This window comes from Hyperolius riggenbachi, chromosome 2 (assembly GCF_040937935.1).
Source record: "Hyperolius riggenbachi isolate aHypRig1 chromosome 2, aHypRig1.pri, whole genome shotgun sequence".
NCBI classification, from domain to species: Eukaryota; Metazoa; Chordata; class Amphibia; order Anura; family Hyperoliidae; genus Hyperolius; species Hyperolius riggenbachi.
In genome coordinates, this window is record NC_090647.1 from 528,746,689 (window position 1) to 528,766,243 (window position 19,555).

The 19,555-nt window shown below is 44.9% G+C and overlaps 1 protein-coding gene across 3 annotated transcripts in view; it reads right to left on the minus strand.

The window, feature by feature from the left end:
* ARL6 (ADP ribosylation factor like GTPase 6) overlaps window positions 1–19,555 on the minus strand; it is a 90,429-nt gene that overhangs the window by 13,744 nt on the left and 57,130 nt on the right. For 2 of the 3 annotated variants that reach the window (XM_068270639.1, XM_068270640.1), the window contains 3 exons: window positions 4,557–4,686; window positions 2,837–2,892; window positions 1,793–1,805 (listed from right to left, as the gene is read on the minus strand). In XM_068270639.1, coding sequence (XP_068126740.1) covers window positions 1,793–1,805; window positions 2,837–2,892; window positions 4,557–4,686 — 199 coding nt within the window. The remainder of the gene's footprint in view (window positions 1–1,792; window positions 1,806–2,836; window positions 2,893–4,556; window positions 4,687–19,555) is intronic. The other variant, XM_068270641.1, reaches the window with a different exon arrangement.

Here is a 19,555-nt window from a genome sequence, read left to right on the forward strand (position 1 = left end):
CCTGATAGTCCTGACGTGACCAGAGCCGGATCATCCACAAGGCAAAGCTAGGCAGTTGCCTAGGGTCTGAAGAGAGACTAGGGGCCCGGTGGATGCTAGCCCTCATCAAATCTTACTAAAAAAGCCAAGTAACCATCAGCGATGGGCAAAAACTGCTATCCTGCCTGGGGCCTCATTTCCTCTTAAACCATTTCTGAACGTGATGATGTAAAAAAGGGGACCATTCCAGCGCATTGCTGTGCAATTAAAAGGAACATTAAAAAGCACCACATTATGCATAGTGTGAACCCACTCTTAGGGTTTGTTTCCACTCGTGCCCAGCGTGTCTCTCAATCGTACGCCAGCACTTGTTACAATGTGTGTAAGCACGCATCCTAATCTTTCTTTAGAGTATCTTTTTATAGAACGGAATGGCACGAGCGGTGCAAAGCAGAGGCGCCACGCTCGGATCACACTGCTTAAAAAGGTAAGAAGCCCCAACAACTTCAAAACTGTACTTGTCAAAACCCTAATAACCAGGCTTTCACTGCTAACACAATGGCCTCGATTCATAAAAGTGTGTTCGGTGAAGTAAATCCTTGCGGGAAAACAACGCGCTCGGTATTTCAGACTTCTTGGGGGTGGGCATTCATAAAATGTTGCCAGTTGCGATAGCAGAGCGGACATTTCCCGCTGTAGGCAGGCGGTAGGCTGTCGGGAGCCTTGTGGAAACACAGAAGCTGGCAAAGTCCCTCTGTGCGCTGCTCTCTGCTGCTGCTTGGGAGGTTTGTCCCATTCACTGCAATGTATTCCGCACGCTTCTCGCCACATCCGAGGTAGCGGTAATCCCCGTCCGCATACCGATTGCTCTAATTTTTATGAATGGACATTTTGTTATATTTGTTACGATAATCATCGCACAAGGCGGTGATTTATCGCTCTGCTCAGGAATGTCGGCTTTTCATGCGGAAACAGCCTTTATGAATACAAATTTTGCTAAGTGGTCGGTAAAGTCAGCTGTTTTCAGCATTTCCACATGCGGGAATGCTTTATGAATCGAGGCCAATCTGTATTGTCCCAGCTAGAGGCCTGTATCGGGTTGGGTCCCCGCAGATACCCACGGGTTACCCCAAATTGCGGGTCGGGTTCCTTATTTAGTTTTGGGTGTAGGCAGGGCTGTTTCTTGGGCAGTGCGAGCAGGGCGAGCACCCCAGGAGCAGACCGGCAAGTAGAAGAAGGGAGGTGCAGGCAGAAGGATATATTCTGATGGCTCTGCCGTGCAGGTTTTTTCCTGCACACAAAACTGCACAGGATTTCTGACAAGTGTAAACAGGCCCATCCACTTGTATTTGTTATGCAAATCTGCATGCAGAAAATGCATGCAGATTCACGACAGTGGAAACGGGCCCTAAGGGTTTGCGCGTCCACAGGGGGTGGGGGGCGCACAATTTTTAGACCCTCGTCCTGGGTGCAATTTAGCCTAGAAACTACTCTGGGTGTGGTGAGTGTTGGGTTGCGCGCTGTGTGTGTGGATTGGCATGCTGAAACAAGATGGTCACTGTAGCTATATATTAAAAAAACAAAAAAACAAAAAACGCTCCCACAATCACGCTGTCACTGAACAGTTTCTGCAGTTAGGCAAAAGGCACTCAGGCCACATAAAAAAATGGGGGACATAGAGAGACTTATTTTAGAAAACATTTTTAGAGTACTATTTTTGGACATTAGAAATGGTGAAAACAAACTGCTGTAAAATACGTCTTCAAGATGCAGACAGCGTCACAATAAAACAAATGGATGCAGCTGTACTCACTGTGTGATTTTATCTGATAGCAAAGGAAATGGAAATGATAAAATGAATGATAGAAAGGAGAGGGAGAGAAAGAGAGAGGCAGAGAGAGAGCGACAGTGATAGAGAGAGATGGGGCAACACAACCACAGGACAACCACACTAACCGGAAACAGATAAAAGGGGCTTATGCGGCCGCTGGTAAAAAGGGCACCACATAAAGCACAATGTTATTAGAAGCTTTTACGTCACCTGATGTATGATAATGGCACACCATATGTTTCATCAGCAAACAACAGTCATTTGGGCGCCAGGGTGTCCAATAAAATAGTGGAAGTTGGGGTTGGGCTCTTTAGTGTTAGGCGTGGCAAGGGGTATTATGGTTAGGCCCCACCAGGTTTTTTTTAGGGTTAGCCAGCGCCAGGAAGGGATCTGAGGCTAAGCACCACCATCGGGTTTTTGGGTTAGGCAGCACCAGGGGGAATCGGTTAGTGTTAGGGATCGATAGGGAGGGCTCTGTGTGAGAATACGGTTTGGTCACAGTAAAATATTGGTAAAGATTACCGATATTCTACAATAAAAATTAAAGAGACACTTAAGAGTACACACAAAAAAAATCAGTGTTACTCACCAGGGGTTTCTACCAGCCCCCTGCAGCTGTCCCGTGCCCCCACAGTCACGATCAGATCCTCCTGTCCCCCACCGCCAGCTAATTTCACTTCGCCGACAGGCCTGTCCACGCGTCACCTTCTACACATTCCCGTCCATAATAGCGTCATGCGCAGGGCACTATTGCGGACAGGAACACGTAGAAAGAGACGCGTGGCCAGCCTGCGCAGGCGCAGTAAGCCTATCGGGTGAAAGTGTAAGTAGCTGGTGGCGAGGGCACGGGGCGGCTGCAGGGGGCTGGTAGAAGCCCCAGGTGAGTAAAACCGATTCTTTTTCGTAGGCTTAAGGATCCCTCTAAATAGTAGACTATATCTGTAAATTCTGATATTCTACTAGCAGCTATATCTGCCACCCTTTTTACCCGGAGCCTTTTTTTTAACATGTATGCCCATTACTTACCTTGTAACCAGTCCACCCCTTCTTGGAGTCCCTCTCCCTTCAGTCCATCACTCGCGCTAACAAAGAGAAGGACAAATCACAGGACACAGTGAACAATAGGCCTCATATTAAGCACTATACTAACTGTACACAGCTGACAAGATAACAAGCATTTGCTTTAACAGAAAACTGCCTAAGCTGCAGTTAATTATTAGCTTCTTTGATGAATGCTGTACAGAAGCCCTTGTTTAGAAATATGTCCCTGAATAGGGAGCTTTCCAACCTTCATACCGCTTCCCATTCATTTCTTTATACAAAAACGCAAACATGTAACATGTCAGTCCTATCATTAATGAAGGTCTCATTGCCGCTTTATGTTACAATCAGGTTACAAATACAGTGAGGTTCATTTCCCCAGAGACTATTAAAGCCTTCTGAAAGAGCCTTGTATACGCACTAGTAATCTAGAGCCTAGTTTCTCAACACATGGTACGTACTGTAACTAGAGGGGAGCAGCCCCTTTGATCGCGGGGGTGGGGGTGTTCAACTACTAACTTTCCGTCCCTCCAATACAGGGGACCATTCTTCAGATCAGACGTTTCTGTGGCTACACTTGTTGGCCTATATGCAATTCACTTTTTCAGTTTTCTCCTAGGTGAGATTTTTAAACTTGTCGATAAAATGCCCTGTAAACCATCAGCAAGCAAACAAACCCTCAAAATTATTTTGGCAGTACTTTTTCAACTATTTTTTGGTACTTTTCCCGCGGCTTCAGCTGGGCATACATGGTTATATACTGTGATACAAATACAGTGTCACAGTATATACCGGTAACAATGTATGCCCAGCTGAAGCCGCGGTCGGCGGCGAATCGTGACGGCTCCGTCCAGGGGACACCGCTCTTCCTCTCCCTCATGCTGTATGTGGTGAGCTTCTTCTTCACACCTCCCTCAACTGAGGGCATCTTTTCCATCCTGCTTGTTGGTCCTGCTGGACCTCCTCCTGGGGTTTATTGATTGTTTGGTGATTGGTTCACTACTTACCATTCTCACTTTTATATTCACCTGTTTGCAAAGCACTTTTGTCTATTTGCACTTTCTATTTCTCATTTATTTGCATTTATGCTGCTAGCACGGGCACTTTACTCCCCTTATACTATACCGATGTGCAATATTCAGGGATGAGGAAGTGGATGGGTTATACTGTGATATTTGTATCCTTATTCATTTATTGTGTATACCCCGGACTATCCTTGTTTTAAGTGTTTTTATATTTTTGTAATGATACGTGACTAAGCTCATTTCTATACTTTCATTACTTTATGTGGTGCGGTATATTTTATGGGATTTCGCTTGGTTGGTATGTCTATTATTGTCAGATCTGACAAGATCATCTGCACGCTTGTTTCTGGTGTTATTCAGACACTACTGCAGCCAAATAGATCAGCAGGACTTCCAGGCAACTGGTATTGTTTAAAAGTAAATAAATATGGCAGCCTCCATATTCTTCTCACTTCAGTTGTCCTTTAAAAGGAGTTCCTTTAAACTTGGTATATGACCTCCTTTTGCCTCTTGAGGCTACCCGCTGCTATAGTATATGGATACTGAGAAGACATTCCTTGCCTTCGAGCTGCTGCATTGTACAGCAGAGGGACAGCAGAATTCTGGTTTATAGCTACTTCAAGCAATCAAAACATCTTTATTGTGCACACATACGCACTTCAAAATAATAGAACCATTACCAAATATGCCACGGTTTGTCCTTGATGTTCTCTAAACACAGCAGCTGAGAGACCTTCACAGATGACAGAGAGTCTCTTAGGTCCATTTTGTTAGCAAAAAACAAAATTGGTATCCGCCTGTGTTTAATGTCTGGGGACAAAGAGAGAAAAAAGTTATTGAAACGGAAATTAGAACACGGTTTCAGGTTGTACTAACAAGAAAGAGCATTCAGAAACCCTGGAAAATAAAGGTGCGATACTTGAAACACGGTCGGAGAGACATGAAAAGGCGCGTTTGTTGGGGATACTTTTGTTTTTTACAAAGCGAAATCAAAATGCGGTAATGTATAGCAGCCAATGAAAAATAAGGCTTTGATTACTGTAACTGATGTCTCATTGGTGGCTGTATGTTCCCCCCTGTCACCATGGTACAATGATAGCTTTATTTATAAAATAAAAAACAAAAAATAGTTCTGATTGCAAGCTCCTAAAGGACACTATAGTCACAATTGTTAAAGTCAAAATGAACTTCCGCACACTCATGCGAATCCATTCACGAAAATCATGCAGCAATCAATGCTGTCCCCACAGCTAAGTTAAAAGCTGGTATGTTCGTTACAAGAATAAAGTCTCTTGCGTAGTCACATACACCGCGTAGAGGTAGCCCAGTCTCATATGTGTCCTAACTCTGGCCCTGTAACATGCATAGCACAAACATGCATGCATTCAGAGCATCAAAACCTAACTAAGGAATAGGAGCATTTATCCTTACCGTCCTCCCTGGGACAGATAGTGCATCTAACTAATCCTGCCAGGGAGCTGCTAGTAGCTACATATGTACCATGCAAGCACACCAGCAAGCTGTGTGTGCTGAGATCACTAATAGGGGAAGAGGGAGAGCACTAGATGAAAAGGATCACAAGGATCAAATACAATAAAAAAAAAAATACAGGCTCCTCACCTTTTTTTCACAATTGTTACCAGTTCATTAAAGAAATTCTGTAGAGCATCTTGAAAACTAGTGTAAACGTTAGACCTCGTTCACGCTAAACGTGCTTCCGTGCGCATTTCGGCAGCGTGTATAGTATGTGATCAGTAAGAACATCACAAGTGCATACACAGCACTTTTGACGTTCAGACTATAAGCACTGTGCAGCAGTTCAATGCGCTATCGCACTGCTGCATGCCATTCACTGTAATGAATAGGATCAGCAGCACAGCGCACGGCAACGCGGATGGCATGCGATTGGGTGCGCTTGCGTTCCACACACACTGCCATACACGTTGCCTAATGTAAACAAGGCCTAAAAGTATGCAGTTTTTTTTGCTTTGACTAAAATAAAAAAAATACAAATTGGACCCAGGGAACACATAGGTGTGCTTCATCCCGGTTTCACACCTATTTTTTGCATTATGGTGGGGATGTGATGCCCCTGCCGAATCCCACTGCAACACAAAATATGACAAACATATGACCCCTGCGGCAGAGTGTGCCGACAGGGTCATATGCATAGCCCCGCCCCCCGCTCAGTGACGTACTCCCTGCTGGACAGGAAGTACATCACTGGGATTCCCGACGGTCTGCGCATGCATGCCGCATTCCATCGTTTACACACAGCGCAGCGCCCATACACTACCATTACCCCAAGTACCGTGCGTTAATAACGGTGCTTGCGGTAACGCGATGTTGTCCTTGCGTCAGATCTGATACTTCTGCCGCACCCCAACGGACGGCAATAAGTGTGAAAGTCTCTACAGACTATCATTGGTTTTGCGGCAAAACGGTAACACAACACAGGTTTGGCCTGCAAGTATAAAAGGGGCCTTAAGGCTTCGGTTTGTTGTTATCTGCATGCTTGCATTATCTTCTTCAGGGTCTATGGCAAAAAGTATTGGGGCCCTTTCACACTACGTCCGTTGCGTTGCAGAATAAGTCTACATGCCAAGTGCCCATACAGTTCTATGAGTCGGTTCACACTTCTGTGCTGTAACAGATCATTTTATTCTAACTCGCTGCATGCAGACTTTGGATTTAAGTCTATGTCTGATCTGTATTGCAGTTCAGGCTAATTATAAAGCGTGCATACCGTTATGCAACGTGCACTGTGTGATTTCAGCCTTAAGATGCTTACTAATGGTGCAATCTTCCAAATGATCAACCGCCCAATCTTTGTGATACATCGGAAACGATTGGGGTCCACCAACGAAGAGTGAAAATAATAACTAATACTATCAGTCGGAAAGAAGCGTTCAGAAATATGGATCATTGGGCTCATAAAAACCCCCCAAAAAACTCCGCTCAGCCCGGATCAGGTAGCCACCAAAACCGCAGCTCCTGTGGGCCACACTGGCCCACTTTCACTTTTGTGACCTCTGGGTCACGACACTGGAAGGAGAGATTGAGTCTCTCTCCCAGCATGCAGGGAGGCGGGGGAGCGTCAGGGGGTGCGGCCAGGGAGAGCGAGCTGCCCAAAAGCAGCTCTGGAAACCCTGCAGGAATGCTCCTGGCGGACGTTTTGAACAGGGAATCGCTTTTCCACATGTTTACCCCCGAGATGGGGAGGGGGGGGGGGTGATAGCACAGTGGTGGGGGACAGAGAGATTGGTGTGGGGACACAGAGGCATGTCATGAGGCAGAGAACATGCCTGTGTTCCATCTGCCTCCCAAGAAACCGCCTTGGGTTCTCTTTAAATGACACAAGCATTCTGACTGGCTGCACTCGTAGTTGTTTTTCCTCCAGTTTTGTTAGCGCTGGTTTAGGCAAACAAGCCTCTCTATATACCTAAACGCTATCAGACACACAGGAATAAACTTCAAACCCAAAATCCGACATAAAAAGGCAGCACACACTAATAGGCACATAACTGTGTGATATCCAACAGAACAACTTCCAGGGAGTGTCTGTTTCCATCCTACACGGCCCAAAACGCCAATCATCTCAAGGCTGGAGAGTGAAATCTTCTCGCCTGCTCGCTAATGAGAAGGAAATGCCGAGCACACGGGTCATTACTGTCTTCTGAGCACAATAGCGGGAAGCAGCAGCATATCCTCTGCAATACACTTTGATGCTTCCTCCAAGTACAGAGACTCTGCCTCCCTCTGCAGCTCCACAAGAACAGTGTGCATTTATAAGTAACAGCGCTGAACAAAATACACTGGCTGGCAATAGGTTGGTGAGTGAACAGAAAAGCGCAGCCTTGTGTTCAGCAGAGATACAGAAGCCTGAGGACACACATAGTTAAGCTTCATGACTGAGTGGGGAGAATGTAAAACCCTTTATTAAGTCGGCCATGTGGGCCATAACTGGATCTGGTCCTGGGGCAGGAAAGGAAGGTAGCGGAGAGCAGGGCCGGGCCGAGGCATAGGCTGGAGAGGCTCCAGCCTCAGGGCGCAGTGTAGGAGGGGGCGCAGAATTCATTCAGCTGTCATTCCTAATTGTATTTGAAGCAGAAAGAAATAAGAAAAGGGGATACATGGCAGTGACTGCAAGCCATATAACTAGATGTTAAGGTTTTGGGGAGGTTGTGGGCCCTGTGGCTCTCTTAGTCTAATAGCAATCAGTGTGTGGCAGCTGGGGTGGGAGGGATGGAGGGGCGCACTTTGGTGTCTCAGCCTTGGGTGCTGGAGGACCTTGTCCCAGCTCTGGCGGAGAGGGGAAAAGTTGCATAGGCGTTTTATTTTAATTTCTCTACACACATTTATTTTTTTCAGAATTGCATGTGCTGCAAAAGTTGGCAGCTGCCCTTCATGTTGCTCATAGAGATCCCATCCCATGTGCCCCATTCCCCCTGCTTTGGCAATAATCTGTATTGAAGCTTAGACATGCCAATAAAGCTATCTTTGATTTGATAGCAAGCATCACCACTGGTTTTGGGCAGGGGCGTAACTACAGGGGAGCAGCCCATGCGACTGCAGGGGGGGGGGGGGTGCAGAACTGTAAGGGGGTCCAGACTACTACTACACTCTCTCCAATACCGGGCTCCACGCTTCAGATCAGGTTATTTTATGGCTACACTTGTTATAGGTGGGAAGATTATGATGGCCACACTTGTCTCATGACCCTTGCAAGATGGGCCTCCAGGCATTGAGGGTCACCAAGAGTAGCCAAGGGAAGGGGTAGTGAAGATTGGGGGCCATCAATGTTTTGCTGGGGGACCCCACGATTTGTACTTACGCCCCTGGTTTTGGGGTTTAATAAAGTCAAGTCAGGTTAGGGAAGTGGTACAGTATGTAGTGGTAATGTGTTGTATTGTTATGGTCGGGTTTAGGTTATTGTTGGGATACATATTAGAACTATAGAAGTTTTACAAAACATTCAGGTGATCCCACCTGCAGATGTATTGCAGGATTTCTATCAGCTGAGTTGTATGAAATCATAAAGTAAATGTAAAAAAAAGAAGATACTTAGGAGGGAAGCCTCTGGATCCTCTAGTAGTTTCCCACGTCCTCTTAGGGCCCTTTTCCACGAGCAATCGCAATCACAAATCACAAACACCAGCGATTGCGATTTTTCATTTTGTTATGTGATTGCGATTTTTCATTTGCATTGCATTATTCCTCTTAAAATCACTCCAAAAAGCAATTGCGATTTGCAAATCGAATCCCTATAGTGGAAAATACATCTCATGGTTTCTATGATAAAGAAGCAACCCTAGTGATTTAAAAATCAGTAGCGATTTGCGATTTTGTGATTCAGGTGTGTAGTGGCAAAAAAGACCTTAACCACTTAATGACAAGCTAACTTATAAAAATGTCCTGCTAGGGCCTCTTAATGGCTCCAGGACGTTTTTATAAGTCAGACAGTGCTGCTGCCGCTGTGCGCGCTCCCGCGCATTCCCGTGCACGTGAAAATAGTGAAAAAAAAAAACACTAAAGAAAAAATACACCTTTATTTCCAAATGATATATTGTCACCATACTTTGTGCTAGGGACATAATTCAAATCTTGTGATAACCAGGACAAATAGGCAGATAAAATGTGTGGGTTTTATGCACAGTAGCAGTGTTTATATTAAAACTATAGGGGATGAAATTGGAGAAATAGTGTATTTTTTTCATTTTGCCTTGTTTTTCCCTTTAAAATGCATAGAAAATTTAGCTGAATAAAGGTTATTATGCTGTTGCTTATTTTTTAGAGCAAAGAGGAAGTTCTGAGTTCAGGTCTGCTTTAAGAAGTGCTAATTAATGAACATGAAATTAATGTTAAAGAATCATATAGTGTAAGAGGGTGCCAGAATTGCCTTATGGATATATATTGCTCTTTAACATCTTGATTAAAAATTTCTCTTTCTTATTTTCCCATGCAGGTTTGGATCTGATTGGTTTAAAGTGTACTCGAGGCGATATGTGACATGATAACATAAACTTGCGTATGTACAGTAAAAAAACATATTAATAACCAGGCTGTTTTATTTTGCTGCCTGAAAGAGCTAATTTCTAGGCATGGAAGTGACAGCTTCTGTCTTATCGATGCCTTGTTGGGAATATAGTATATATCACTGATAAGAAAATTAAAGCCATAAAAGTTTTCCTGGCAGAATACAACTGACGGCAGGGAGAGATAAAATACATGAACTATTGACCTTTTTCTAACTCTGGGACACTTAATAGGCTGCCACTGTTTAGATAAGGTAAAACATTCAATCTACTTTGTAAATGTTTAAATATAAAAGAAAACCCTGGGATACTTAAAGTAATTTTTTAGGAGTAGAAGGATTAATATAATGGTTTATCTCATCTGTGTATTTTCACCTCGGGTTCACTTTAAGGCAATGCAGGAAAACTGATAAGTCCTCACATCTTGCCACAGCAGTAATTTACCTTTACCCCATTTCTGCTGTTATAGCTTTTTGCTGTATTCTCCTGTCAAGTATAGGAGATCGCAGTTTGATAACACTCCACCAAGCCGTTGCCACGGCAACCTGACGCAGTTGTGGCCAGTATCAAATGAGCAGCGATACTGACCTCGTCAAACGATGAACACGACAGCACTGACGGCTGCCGCTGTAGCAATTCAACGCACAGAAGATTTCAATAACCCGTGAAAGTCACCTGGAACAGTTCTGGAAACTCAAGTTCGGTAAAAAGTCATAATGAGGGATGTCCACTTTTTTCATGATAGTCTCAGCCGGTGGAAATGGAAGGTGAATAAATGGAGGATCCTTGTGATTTAATGAGACTCTCATTCATCCCTCCATAGACAAGAAATGCTCCAGAACACAGTGCTAACGCTCTGCTTATAGTGACTGATGGATCATCATGACGGATCTCAGCAGGGTTCAGAGGGTGCTTATCAGGGACATCGCAGGGAGCATTGAACAGAGGGAATGCACAACTGTCAGAGGGTTTAAAGAGAACCTGTCCTTTTCAAAATATGTTGTTATTCCTAAAGGTAGCCATACATTTAGCGATGATGGGCAGCTACGACCAAGAGACAAATCTCTCTCTGATTAGAGAGAGCTCTGTCGGCTGCCCATACAGCACAGGCCAATTCAGCAGCTGCCCAGCGCTGGAAGGGTTAAGCACAAAACAGCTTCTGTTAACCCTCTTAGTCTAATAGCAATCAGTATAGTACAGACTAACCAGACTCATGGTGACCCAGAACTCATTGGAGTGTGCGAGGGGCCACAATGGTCCTAAAAGCCCCCTTACTAAAATGCTAAGGATAACAAAAGTTTGCTTTCTTAGAACAGAAAGAATTTGCGATAATTCAGGTTGGAGTGAGCTTGAGATGTCTCCCAGTGCATCACTGCTGAATATATGCAAACAAGCTGACACATCATTGCATTCCAGCGGTTCTGGAGGTGTATTTAGCTTCCATGGGCAACAATGGTTAATTTGCATATATTCAGCAGTGATGCATTGGTCACTCCAACCTGAATTATCGCAAATTCTTTCTGTTCTAAAGGTGCCCATACACTCGTCAGATTGGCAGCAGATAGATAAGAAATGCATCTGATGATCTATCTGATGCGTTTTTAGAACATTTTTTACCAGGATAGAATTCCAATAGATTTCAGTTTGAAATCTATTGAAATTCGATCTGATGGCATTTTTTTGCCATCAGATTTCCATTAAGGCCAATGCAAACTGATAAGCAATCTCTTCAGATCGACCTAAATTTTCCACCCTGCAAGTTCGATGGAAATCCATCGAAATCGATCGAAATCGGCCATCGATCGGTCGATTGGCCAACCGATTTGCAATCGATCAATCGATCGATCGATCGGGATCGATCGGTCGGCCAGAAAATCGGCTGAGTGTATGGGCTGCTTAAGAAAGCAAACTTTTGTTTTCCATAGCAATCAGTGTGTGACAGCTGGGGTGGAAGGGATGGGGGGGGGGGGGCGCACTTTGATGTCTCAGCCTTGGGTGCTGGAGGACCTTGTCCCGCCTCTGCCTGTGATCCAAGTGCATTTATTATATTAAAATACATGTGGGTGGTCTATTTATAACAGTGTAACATGTTTTACTGCAGCTGCTGTTTAGCCTCTGCTAACCATACCTTGAATGTAGCAGGACAAATTTATTCCTAAGGTAATGGATGTGAACTGACCTCTAGTGGCCACCTTTGCTAATGCAGCCGTTACTACAGAAGCCTATGCCAATACAGCAACAGAGTAACCAAGCAGCTCAGGGTGACCCAAAACCACTAGGAAAGTATATGGGGGCTAAAAGAGAGCGAAAAGCCCTCCTACTAAAAAGCAATGCTTGGTGTGATTTGCCTTCTTAAAGGACAGCCGAGGTGAAAATAAACAAATGAACTAAACAATTGTATCTATCTAGCTCTGGTATACTTCAGTGAATGTGCCATTGAGCAAAAACAATAAACAGTAAAAACTTAAAAAGTAGATTTAAATATAAAATAAAACTGGAATATCTGAAAAAGTCATTTTTAGGATAAGGACGTCTATGAACAATTGACCCTTTTTATCTCTTTCCTGCTCTCAGAAGCCATTTTCTGCTGGGAAAGTGTTTTATAGTTGTAACTTCTTATCATTGAGGGTCACACTGTAGTCACTTCCTGTCTGAGTCAGGACTGAGTCAGCCACTTACATACCTGATATTTAACTCTTTCAGGCAGAGAAAGGAAAAAAGGAACACAGCATAGTTATTTGTGTGCTAGGCACTTTACATGCACATATATCTCATCATGTCACCTCGGGTATCCTTTAACACAGAATGTACTTGCGACAATTCCGCTGTAGTGAACATCATGAATTCAGCAACAAAACACAACTTGGGGCTCATTTCCACGCACGGCTCTGCATGATGTGATTCCTCCAGAGGCGCTAGCGATCCCATTCATTTACATTGAATGGGACTGCTGCGCCAAAATGCGTGCAACCATGCAATGTGATTCAGTAGTAAATCGCAGGGCATGTATCGAAACAGCAGGCAGTGCAGTCTATGCACTCTCTCATGTCCCTGTGATCGTATTTCCATAGGCGTGGTTGAAATCACGCACACAGAATTGAGCCCTAAGAGAGTGAGGACACTAGTGTCAGTGGCGTAACTAAGGAGCTGTGGGCCCCGGTGCAAGTTTTACATTGGGCCTCCCCCCCCCCAAGCCCTCTATACATAATTGATACGGCACGCCAAAACCGATCAAGGACAACCACAGTGTCAGAGGTGCAAGAGAGGGTGGGAAACAGTGTATTAATAATCACTTCTATTTAAAGCATCTATAGAAGTGATTATCAGCACAGGACCAATACAGAACTAATACTGTTATTGAGGGTGGACCCCTTGGGGCCCTCTGGCCCAAGAACCCCGATGCGGTCGCAACCTCTGCATCCCCCATTGCTACGCCACTGACTAGCGTGCTTCCATATGCTTTTCAGCAACACATCAATGTTATGGATTGAGAAATGCGGACACAAGCGGATAGAAGCCCATATTTTCATAAGGCAACGTATGCTGGCAACACAGGGGGTGCAAGGAGAGCTGGAGAGGCCACACAGGTGCGCTGCTGGGATTTTCCCATCACCGTGAGAGGACACGGGGAGCAGAAGTCGGGACACAGTGGCAGCGTGGAGAGGTTAGAGGAGCCTGGCGACGTGTAGACACTACTGCAGCAACCGCTTAACTTGACCGATTTCCGGGACTCGGCCGGCCAGCTCTTGTCAGGTTGGGTTCTTGAAGGCCAAAGTCAAAAACAAACAAGTTTTTTGTATATTGGCTGCATCGCTCAGCCACCTCAGATATTGGGCGGCCAGATCCCGAAGAGGACAATTTCGGGATCTGGCCATAACATATACAACACTCACGGTGCTTCTATAACTCACTTACGCCATCTCTGTATTCATTCACTGGTGGTGACATCTTTAGTCCTGCTATGCAGCAACGTTCAGAGACAGGGAACTGTTCAGGACCTAGGTCCTGACATCACACTGTGGGAGGGGTTTCACCACAATTTCACCCATACAGACCACCTTGATGGTCTATTTGAGAAAAGGTAAAGATTTCACGTGGGAAAGCGGGGCTACTGATTGGGAGGATGTTCACTCCTGGGTTAAAGTTACTCACCAAATACTCACCAGCTGGTGGAGGAAGATGGATCCAGCGATGTCCCCCTGGTGAGGATCCATCTTCTTGCTGGCAGGTACACATAACAGCACCCGACGGGCGCAAACAGGAAGGTAAGCGATCGCGGTACTTCGTGCAGAGTCGTCAAGGGTCTTAAAGATCTGAGCTGCCAAGACGGTCTTATTGCAGCGTGCCGCTATATGTACTCACGTCGCAAGATAGTGGAAACAATCGTTTGTCATTCAAAAAATCAACGGTTGTCAGGAAAATCGCATTGTGGGTAAGGGCCTTTAGTGGAGTGGAAAGTAAGATTATTTAAAATACTTATTTGTGACAGGTTCCCTTTAAACAGCATAAAACCCCTTTAAACCTTAGCTGCTCACACTAGATTTACAATAACAGAGAGACAGAAACGAAAAAAACAATCTGCCCAAATTGTTCCTGGATCCAAAGTCTGTACCCGAGTTATGATGTAGCGGATATAAACATCTCCATATTTTTATATGTCTATGTAGAATTCTTATTTCTTCTCGGAATACAGTTAAAATGTGCTAGAATGCTGCGGCCTCTAAATGAACAAAATTGCATGCAGCGCGATGATATACGAGACATATTACGGGAGTCATAAAGTGAAGAACAGAAGAAGGAGATGGTTGATTCACGGCAATTTTGCAATACTGTGTCAGGCTACTGATGTCATATAAGAAGTCTGCAATAAAATGTACTCAAGGGATATGAACCGAGGCGAATTAGGACACCACAAAGAACAGAGACAGAAAAAAAAAAAAAACAGAATGGGAAAAAAAAAAAAAGACAAACAAAATTAATTTTGAGGAAAGAAAATATCAGCGCTTTGATTTTTCTGTCAGGGGAGAAGAGGGACTTTGAGAGAGGTTTAAACATCAAAGCATCTGACAGAAACAATTTACTTGATGTTTGGAGTTTTCATCCGCCAATGACCATTAGGAAGCTGACCTGTGGTCATGGCTCCACGAGAGGAGGGGACTGGGGGTCACGGATACAGCCGAGAGACGGGAGGGAGGAATGAGACACACAGGGTGGAACGGAAGAAGTCCTGACATGACACGTAGTATAATAATGGGGTCTAATAGGCAGCAAAGAATCATATCATAATCATACACAACATGGAAGAAAGGAAAATAGGCAGTGCTGCTTGTGTCTGCATACTAAACTCATCTAGCCACTGTCTAAACCGCAATGCATAATGCAAGCATGGTACGACCTCTTTACCGTCACAGTTTTTGTGTTTTACAGCTAAAGACATCCTATTTAACCACTTCGCATCCAGACCTTGTTTTCCCCTTATGGACCAGAGCTGTTTTGACACTTTAGCTATGTCCCTGTTTAATCAGCAATAACTTTATCCCTACTCACTACATCTAAATGATCTGCTATATATATCATTTTTTTCAAGACAAACTAGGCTTTCAATAGGGGGTATTTAGTCCAACAAAGGGCTCTATTCATAAAACTTCTGAGTCGGAAAAAATCCTGGAGGTAAAATACCGCAGCGGTATCTTACACTTCTGGGTGGTCATTCATAGAAATCTTGCCAGCTGCGATAGCAGAGCGGAGATCTCCCGCTGAAAGCTGGCGGTAAGCTGTCGGAAGGCATGCGGAAACACTTCAGCCGGCAGAGTCCCTCCGTGCACTGCTCTCTCTGGGAGGTCTGTCCCATTCACTTGTATGTAATCCGCAAAATCAGAGGAAGCGGTATTTCCCGTCCACATACCGCTTCCTCTAATCTTTATGAATGGCCATTTTGTTACTTTGTTCTAGATAAATCTAGAAAAACTCTGGAGAAGGCGGAAATTTCTCGCTCTGCAGGGGGATTGTAGATTTTCATGCGGGAACAGCTTTTATGAATTCCCACTTTGCTAAATGGACGGGAAAATCCGCTGTTTTGAGCGGAAAACTTGCGGTAACCTTTTATGAATAGAGCCCAAAATGTTTTGTTTTCTAGGCATTTTCAAGGGAAAAAGAGGAAAAAAAATAAATGCATTATTTCTCAGTCTTTACCAATTCCAATTTAAAAATAAAAAGCACCACTGTGATCAAAAACCATGCCGCCAGTTTTATGTCCCCCTAGTATAGTCAGATGTGTCCCAAGTATCGTCATCAAGCCGGGACCGGATATTCGGCATTATGCGGCTGAGTTCAGAGCCGGGATCGGAGGCTCGGGCTGCAGGCTCTTCGCTGGAACGAGGTAAGGAGAGGGGCTGCTTGCTGCTCAATTTATTCAACTGATCTGTGCACCGAGGGGGGAGATGAAGGATCACCGCTGTTTGCTACAGCGGTGATCGCGTTCATCTGCGGGGGGGGGGGGGGGGGGGTGACTAATTGGCTACAAGGGAACATGTTCCCTTTCACCAATTAGTATTGCAGCTGATAGTGCCGGGGGTGCGCTCTTAAGCGCACCCGATCGTGCACAGCAGGGCTGAAAGCTGCATCAGTATATCTACGTCATGGTGACTTGGAGGATGCCACAGGTGGCGTAGATATACTGAGCTGTGGAGTAAGTAGTTAAAGCAGCAGGGATAGCCATACTATCCCAGGGGATACACACACACACAGACACACACAGACACACACAGACACACACACACTTGTTCTACTTACATAACAGATGTATTCTGCTGTCCACATTTTGATTTCAGTGAATTTTATATAGTAAATAAAGAGAAAACTGTTTCAGGCATTTTCCATTTTGACTGCTTCTGACTAAAGCCAATCCTGATGTAATTTCCTCCCTTACTCTTTTTTCTCACCTAGAAACCGCACTGTCATACCTAGCTTGCTTTGTAAACACGTGAGCACAGCATTGATTGTAATTCAGCAGCTTCACACTGAACTACCCTCAGCCAATAAGTGAGGATCAGGAACGTGGGCGTCCGCTCTGCTCAGCCGTAATATTCAACTGAGCAGAATGTCGATTATGGGCGGGGAGGAAGTAGCAGCTCTCCTCATCCTCAGGAACACCCCTTTCACACACGAATTGTTCCCAATAGTGCACATAGTGGGCAGGAGAGCTGCAAGGTGTGTCTGCTTCGTGATAGTTGTAAATACTTGGGCAGCATAGTTTCTTATGGTCAGACTATAAGGAACTATGCTGCACAAGCATTTACAACTATCCCGAAGCGAACACACATCGCAGCTCTCCTGCCCACTCTGTGCAGTTGAAGTGAAAGGGGCGTTTCTAAGGACAGGCAGAGAGGAGGGGAATTGCCACTTCATCCCCACCCATAATCAATGATCTGCTTATTCCAATCTTATGGTTGAGCAAAGCAGGGACCACAGGGGGGGGGGGGGGGTGCTTCAGGGTAAGGATGGTACTGTGACTTATGTCACGGCTCCACACAGATAAAACATCATTAAATGCATGAAAAAAAAAAAAAAAAAAAAATAGGTTGAGGGGTACTTTAAAATTCCCTTTTTGGTCTGCTTTATCAGCTTATTAGTACCGTGTACAGCCCTACTTAGCATCCGGCTGTTTAAGAAGAGGGCATATTCCGGGTGTCATCATAGTGTCCTGCCATTATTTTCTCTCAGCGTAGAGCAGAGTGTAATATCTGTCGCTAGGGAATCTGCTGGCTTTGATCTGCTAGATGAGGTGCTTGGATGGCGGGTGCAGAATTGCAGTAGCAGCAGGACCTCTGCTTTCTACATTACACAGAGATGACCAAACAGTCCTGCAGGTACTTCAATTGCCAGTGTCAGCTAATGGCCTCTAAATTAGCACTCCGGCGGGAATAAGGCCGCAAAATATTCTTAGAAAAGTGGAAACTTTAACCGTTTTTTCTCAATGTACAGAAGCCATAGTAACACACATCTGCTGAATGCCTTGAATGAAGCTGGAGGTTATGCAACAGAGGAAGTCAGAGCACCAAGCTGATACTAAGTGACATTTTATATCAAGCTCAGGGCCTTTATCTAAAAAGTAACATATTTAATTTTATTTTACAGAAAAACTTTAACCAAGGATTGAACTTCATTCCAATCAGCAGTCAATTTCCCCTTTACCACGAGAAGTCTTTACCTCTTCTAGAATGGTGCATCAGGGACGTCGGTATGGCTGATACTGTGGTAAAACCCCTCCCACAGTGTGATGTCAGAGTGTGATGCCATGGCCCTGACAGTTTCCTGTCTGTGAACCTCATTGCATTGTGGGAAATAACGGCTTTATCACATTTTGCATGCGCAGTAGGCTCCAACTGCGGGAATTACTGGGACCCCTAGCAGAAGATCCAGGCGGAGGACGGCGAGGGAGCAATCAGCGTAAAGGGGGCTGGTGGGAGCCCCAGGTATGTACAATTTCTTTCTTTTATTTGATGTTAGGGTTCCTTTAAAGGGGTTCTGTGGGGGGAACTTGAGGATAAAAACCGCAACTTACCTGGGGCTTCTATCTGCCCCATGTAGCAGTAATGTCCCACGCCGTCCTCTTTCGATCTGCAGTTCCCCGCCGCCGCCTGGTAGCCAAATAATGCGCACTGCCATTCGCGTCCTCGGAAGCGTACTGCGCAGGCACGACGTTTTCTTGTACTGCGCCTGCGTAGTAAGCTTCCGATGACGCGGGTGGGAGCGAGCATGCAGCGGCCACGTCCACGCAGCCGCAGTTGGGCAGCACGATGCGCTAGACCAGGGCCGGCGCGGGGAACAAGTGATCGGAAAAGGACGGCGTGGGACATTACTGCTACAGAGGGCTGGTAGAAGACCCAGGTAAGTGGCGGCTTTTATCCTCAGGTTCCCCCCACAGAACCCCTTTAAAGTGGAACTGTAGTGAAAATTACATAATGAATACAACTCCTTATTTTTTACAATATTCATTTAAAGAATATTTAGTCAATGTTTGCCATTGTAAATTCTTTCCTCTCCCTGATTTATATTCTGAAATGTATCACTGGCGGTGACAACTTTAGTTCTGCCAGGTGATCTCTACGGAATGTTCGTCACTGAGAGTTCTATGAACAGAGGGAGATACTGGTTTGCTTGGCAGTCGGAAAAAGCCGTTATTTCCCACAATGCAATGAGGTTCACTGACAGCAAACTGTCAGGACCAAGGTCATGACATCACACATTGGGAGGGCTTTCACCATAATATCAGCAATACAGACCGCTCCTAATGATCTATTCGAGAAAAGGTAAAGATTTCTCATGGGAAAGGGATCTAGTGATGATAATAAAACTCAATCCTTGGTTAAAGTTCCTATTTAAACTTGCTCCATGATACAACTAACTTTCTGTAGCGGGAAAAAAAAAAGACACTAATTCAAGGCATATTACAGGCAGTGGTGCTCAGCAGAGCTCGAATATTCGAGTAGCTCGAATATTCGAGCTCTTTTTCAGCTATCCGAGCTCGGTATTCGAGCTCCGAATAGCTGTAGCTATTCGAATGGGCTATCCGAGTACACTCGAATAGCCCATTCACTATTCGAGCTATTCGAGCAAACGGCGCTATTCGAGCTCGGTACCGA